Genomic DNA, 6,373 nt, shown 5'->3' with positions numbered 1-6,373 from the left:
TAAAGTTGTGTTCACATCCCTACACATTCCAACTGCCGTGCTACTCATGTACACGGCCACTTCAGAAATTCCTAGAACAGTCTGGTATGCTAAATGTCGTGATTTCCAGCTCTTAGAAACCCAGTGTATGTTATTCTAGCTTCAAGGAAGACTTCAAAAATGCAGTCACTCTGGCTTACATTTTCTCTGGAAACTCAGAGAACAGAGAACCAAAGAAAGCATCTTAAGGTCCATCTTTCTGTCCTCTGCTGTCTCTGCCTGTGACTGCTGAGACGCCATCCTACAGGCCACCACGTCAGGGCATGAGAACAGGAAGAAGGGGAGCTGAGGGACATACATGTACCTTGCGCATGCGGCTGACCGCCTGATCTTTGACATCTGTAGCTAATGCTCTTCGACTTTCCAAGCATGGTTCACAAATAAGGAGGCCGAGGGGCACCATAAGAGAATTACTGGAAAGACAAGCACACAGGTGACTTTTAATATTAAAATAGTTTATTAAAAGATATATTAAAATCACTGTAGGCTGCACTTCATTCGTGTCTGCTTTTAAAAGCTTTCAACAACAGGTCTGCTGCTAGTCCTGGGGACAGGGCCCCACTGAGAACCCTCTTTTCCAGAAGAGGAATCTGTTCCCGGACTGCGGGGTGGCTCCTGAAATGCTCTATGACGTTCTCCTGAATGAGGTTCCACATCCAGACCTTCTGCTGCTTCTGTCGCTTGGCAGCCAGCTCCCCACTGACAAGCATCACTTCCTGGAATTCTTTCATTTTATCCCACATTTCAGTGATCCCCTCTCCACTTCGGGCAGAAATACGAATTACCTGTTGAAAAGGGAAGAACCAGAATTATTGTACTCACAATGACAGAAAACCCTTTCGTGGGGACGCTGGCATTTGCCAATTAATATTTACAGTCTATGGAAAGAGGTAAGTGAAAAAAATGAGATCTTTTATCACTGTGTCAAAGTAAATACACTGAGAAATGTACTAAGATAACTTACTAAGATTACTAAGTGCAAAGCAGAAATCAGACACGGATTCTAGGTCAAGTTTTTAGCTCAGAGGTTTATTTTGACCAAGGATTGCTTGCACGGTCTTTTAAGGCCACAGAGGTAAACCATGGGAGGGTCACTGGGATGAGACGGGCAATGCTACACAGGTTTCCCTGAGGCCTGAGTGCCATACAATGAAACCGAGTTGAAAACACAGCACTGTTCTGTCAAACTGCCTGATTCAGCAGATGCTATGAACTGAGCATCAGTGCCCACACAGACAAGGTGGCTCCAGACACAGCAAAAAAGACAACATGCTGGGAGCCAAAGGCAAGAGACGTCACCATCGTTCTCATTATAGCGATGGCAGCTTCTTCTTTAATAACACGGTGTCCTTCTACAGATAAAGTGTCCCCATCAATATCACTGCATCACTTACTACTGGATTTTTTTTTCCTTATTAAAAACATCACCCAACAAACATAATGGGAAGGAGACTCCGTATCAAAAGACTTCTCTCTGTTACTCAAACTCTAATGTAGATAATCAAGTCATTAATTGCGCCATAATCTTAAGGGTGGATCTTTTCAGAATGGATTTGCCATCACTTCCAAACAGCTTGAGCCCAGCATTAAGCAACCTAATCTATCACCTCACATCCAGTTTTTGACATCTGGTGGTTGAGGGACTGTACTTAAAATCACTACAGGCTCTGGCTTTGTCATAATTTTTAAAACTGTGATCTCACATTCAAGCAAAGATGGACTGTATGTCTAGCTTGGGACTTACATCCCCTCTTCTGATGTGCACAGTCTACTCAGGGAGAAAAATGCAGAACGGAACGCAAGCTAACCTTTGGTCTCCAGACTCCTGAACGCCTGCGCAGTAATTTCAGTGCGCTCACATACTCTGCTTGTATCCTTCGAGCTGGCACGATCAGGTCTCCATCAGATTTGGTGATAGCCACCAGATCTGCCATCTCCACTATTCCTCTTTTGATGCCCTCGTGAGAAAAAGAGAGGAAAGTGACTTATCCCAAATATTTAATGCTAGAAAACAATGGGACACCAGTTCACACTGGGGTTTTGAAAGTCAAATTCTATGACTTTTTCTCTGCACCTTCTACTAGGAATCACAATTATTTGATGGAATTTACTCAAAAGCATTGAGTCTCAGGATTATGAAAGTCATTTGTAATATCTTTTTCAAACTTGGAGACTAACATGCTGGAATACATTCAGAATTAGAGTAAATGCATCATTCAGACACAATGTGATTGAGTGACAGGAGACAGTTCACACGGTCTCATGATGGATTCCACATCTCCCAGAGCTCACCCTGCAGGAAGCAAAATCATCATCATTCAGGTGCTTCTAAAGAAAACACCCTGTCACTAACATGCATTTCTAGAAACAAAGTCTTTGAAGTTTCCCTTAAATAGATGGAGGTTTTTTTTTCTATTTGCATCTGAGGAAAAAATAAGCTGATGGCTAAAAATGTCTCAATCTCTTGATTTAAATTACACTGCATGAAAACACTAGAAAAATCCTAAGGCCAAACCTTATGTGGAAAATGAATATTTTGCTATCTAAGATTAAAATTCCTTTTCAAGCATTTTAAAACATAACTTTCAATGATTAAATTCTACTAATGTTTCTAAACTGCAGCAACCAGAGTCTGATGTCACTAGTTTTTCAGAATTTTTCAACTGAAAGTGAGGTGTTGTATAATAAAGAGCTTAGTGGAGGACAGAGGAGCCTGGTGGGCTGCAGTCCATGGGATCACAAGAGCAGGACATGACTTAGCAACTGAACAGCAGCAGCAGCAACAGCTGGTCTTTGTCCAAGGCTCCTGGGAGGTAATCTCTAGGGCCTTGTTGTCTCCCGAGTGACACGAGCAACTCCATTATTCAGTGAGTGCCTAGGATGGTGCCTGAGTTTATGCAAAGAGATCATTCGGAATGGGGGCTGACCGCACCAGAAAGTCAACCACATGATTAGGGGGCAGGGGCTTTGAGCCACGTGAGCAGCCTGATAGCCTCTGGGGGGTGGGGTTTGCAGACTGAGTTTCATCACGTGGATGGCAATTTGGTCAATCACACCTCCATAATAAAACCCCAACAAAAACGACAGGCACTGAAGCTCAGGAGAACTCCCTGGCTGGTGATACACATGAGTGTGCCAAGAGGTAAATGTGTCCCGAGGACACTGAACCTTCGAGGCTGTGACCCTTCCAGACCTGTCTCTCTCTGTCTCTTCATTTGGCTAGTCTTGATTTGTCTCCTTTATAATAAAACTCTAACTGGTGACACAGTGCTTTCCTAAGATCTGTGAATCCTTCCAGTGAACTACTGAACCCGAGGGGCAGTGCAAACCCCCACTGTGCAGCCAGTCAGAGGCATGTGGGGCCTGGGCACTGCAGGCTTGCTGCTGGAGTCTGGAGTGGAGCCAGTCTTGTGAAGGGTGGGCCCACCCTGTGCACGCTGCGCTAACTCAGGGAGTCAATTCCAGACTCGCCTGCAGGCCAGAGGAGGAACTGTGCTCTATACTGCACAGACCATACTAGTGGGGTCCCCGCTTAAAACCAAAGGGAGCTCCCCTGCGGAGTGTTTCAACCGACTACAGCACAAACAACCGTGGACAGTAGTCTCTTGGCTGGAGCTACTGCTCAATTGGCACACTCGCATGTTACAGGTAGAAAAGTCTAAGCTGTACGATTAGCTCAAGGTCATAAGTTCTACAACTATAAGTTGGGAAAAAAAATATGGAGACTTTGCCTGCCTTAGGTATTTTAGCCAATGTGAATGGTATTTCTTCCCCTACACTAATATCAACTTAATTGACAAAAACCCACAACATTGGGAACTTGTACTTTCAGAGATGTATACTTTGTGTTTGGGGGGGGTGAAAAAGTCAAAATAATTACCTGTAATTCATCTCCTCCTGCTGGTGGCAGTAGTAAAATGAACATGTCAACCATGTCGGCGACAGCGAACTCCGACTGTCCCACACCTGAAATCGTAAGTCACGACTGTCTACTGAAACAGTCACAAAAATCTGACTTTCTCGACTACCCTGAGCATCACTTCCATTCCAGTTCATGAATCACTCAGCATCACACACTCAACCTGACCCCACTTTAAACACCCACCTCTGAACAATGCATTAAAAGCTGCTGCCTCACCTGAGGAGCAAAGCTGTCCTCCCCACCTTGCCCCCGCCCCCATTCCCACCGGCTCAGTCTCTGGGCAGGGAACGTGGAGACCTGCGCTTCCTCCTTGCTCGCAATGCTCCTTCTCAGCTTCCCTTCTGAGGGTGGAGAGCCAGAGCACTTGATTCTAAGCTTAGACCAGGCCTGTCGACATGGCAGCTTTCTTGCCTCCTCATCCTTCTACCAGCCCTGCAAACCCCACCATGGATCAGTGCTACTGTGTGCGTCTCTCCCAGAGAAATCCCTCGACAGTGTGGACAGGCGCCACCAGAGGGTCATGGGTTCAACGCCAGCTCCTTCTTCCTCGCGGTCCAGGAAAAGCGATGCCCCTCAATGCCCTCATGCAGCTTCCTTCCTGTTTCCCAAATTGCAGTGCCCCTCAACCGGGCCACGTGCACTCACTGCTCTGAGTCTCAGTGGAAGGCCCTTTAGCCCCTCTGTTACTTAACTCTGCTGCTGCTGCTGCTGCTAAGTCGCTTCAGTCATGTCCGACTCTGTGCGACCCCATAGACGGCAGCCTACCAGGCTCCCCCATTCCTGGGATTCTCTAGGCAAGGATACTGGAGTGGGTTGCCAGTTCCTTCTCCAATGCATGAAAGTGAAAAGTCAAAGTGAAGTTGCTCAGTCATGTTTGACTCTTAGCGACCCCATGGACTGCAGCCTTCCAGGCTCCTCTGTCCATGGGATTTTCCAGGCAAGAGTACTGGAGTGGGGTGCCGTTGCCCACTCTCCCTTTAAAACTGAGTCCTTCTGTCACCTCATCCCCAAAGTCTTCCCCGATCCCCTAAATCTGAGTGAGGTTGTGTCACAAACGCTGATCACACAGTAACACAGCAGACTGTCTCTCCATAGGAATGCGAGGTTCTCAGTGTTTCCTTTTCAGTATATTCACTGGGTACAACTATGTCCCAGGGATATAAAGATAAAATAAAATATGATGTGCCCAAGTACGTTAGCTTTCTTAATGAAAACATATTGTAGACACAGGACTGCTTTAAGAAAATGGGGTGTTATGTTTTTTGTTTGGATGGCTGGGTGTTTTTTTTCGCCATGCCACAAGGCTTGTGGGATCTTAGTTCCCTGACCAGTGACTGAAACAGGGCCATGGACGTGAAGGTGCTGAGTCCTAACCACTGGACCACCATGGAATTCCCAAATTGGGTGTAAAGTGGCGTTTCCACAGGTCATCCTAACGCTGACAGTTCCCCTCTGGCACTGAAAACACACCACCTCGTGCCATCACTACCCAGACATATGGCTTATCCTTCGCCAAACTGGATGAATCACAAGCAGGAATCAAGACTGCCGGGAGAAATAGCAACAACTTCAGATATGCAGACGATGCCATTCTAGTGGCAGAAAGTGAAGACGAACTGAAGAGCCTCTTAATGAGGGTGAAAGCAGAAAGTGGAAAAAGTTGGCTTGAAACTCAACAATCAAAAAACTAAGACCATGGAATCCAGTCCCATCACTTCAGGTAAATAGGGGAAAAAGTGGAAGCAGTGACAGATTTTCTTTTTTCGGGCTCCAAAATCACTGCGGATGGTGACTGCAGCCATGAAATCAAAAGACGCTTGCTCCTTGAAAGAAGAGCTGTGACAAACTTAGACAAGTGTATCAAAAAGCAGAGACATCACTTTGCCGACAAAGGTCCGTATAGTCAAAGCTACAGTTTTTCCAGTAGTCATGTACGGATGCTGGGACTTGGACCATACAGAAGGCGGAGCGCCAAAGAATTGATGCTTTCAAATTGTGGGGCTTGAGAAGACTCTTGAAGAGTCCCTTGGACTACAAGGAGATCAAACCAATCAATCCTAAAGGACATCAACCCTGAATATTCACTGGAAGGACTGATGCTGAAGCTGAATCTCTAATACTTTAGCCACCTGGAGCCGACTCACTGGAAAAGACCCTGATGCTAGGAAAGACTGAAGGCGGCACAGGATGAGATGGTTAGATAGCACCACCAACTCAATGGACATGAGTTTGAGCAAAGTATGGGAGACAGTGGAAGACAGAGGAGTCTGGCATGCTACAGTCCATGGGCTGCAAAGAGCTGGACACAACTTAGTGACTGAACAATAACAACAAAGGATCATAGCCTACATACTCCTATCTCCTACAGAGTCTGAGATAGCTTATATTTAATTATCTCTTTAGTAAGTATCT

At 45.8% G+C, this 6,373-nt stretch overlaps 1 protein-coding gene across 2 annotated transcripts in view; it reads right to left on the bottom strand.

The window, feature by feature from the left end:
* Positions 1-473: 473 nt before the first annotated feature.
* The window catches only part of MMAA (metabolism of cobalamin associated A), a 28,860-nt gene continuing 22,960 nt past the window's right edge, over positions 474-6,373 (bottom strand). For both annotated transcript variants that reach the window (XM_025268123.2, XM_006062121.3), the window contains exons 5-7: positions 3,920-4,005; positions 1,848-1,997; positions 474-824 (exon numbers count right to left, since the gene is read on the bottom strand). In XM_025268123.2, the coding sequence (XP_025123908.2) occupies positions 534-824; positions 1,848-1,997; positions 3,920-4,005 (527 nt within the window). In that variant the 3' untranslated portion in view covers positions 474-533. The remainder of the gene's footprint in view (positions 825-1,847; positions 1,998-3,919; positions 4,006-6,373) is intronic.

Source organism: Bubalus bubalis, chromosome 17 (genome assembly GCF_019923935.1).
Source record: "Bubalus bubalis isolate 160015118507 breed Murrah chromosome 17, NDDB_SH_1, whole genome shotgun sequence".
Lineage (NCBI taxonomy): Eukaryota > Metazoa > Chordata > Mammalia > Artiodactyla > Bovidae > Bubalus > Bubalus bubalis.
Note: the sequence above shows the minus strand (reverse complement) of the source record. Positions and strands in the feature narration are given on the sequence as shown.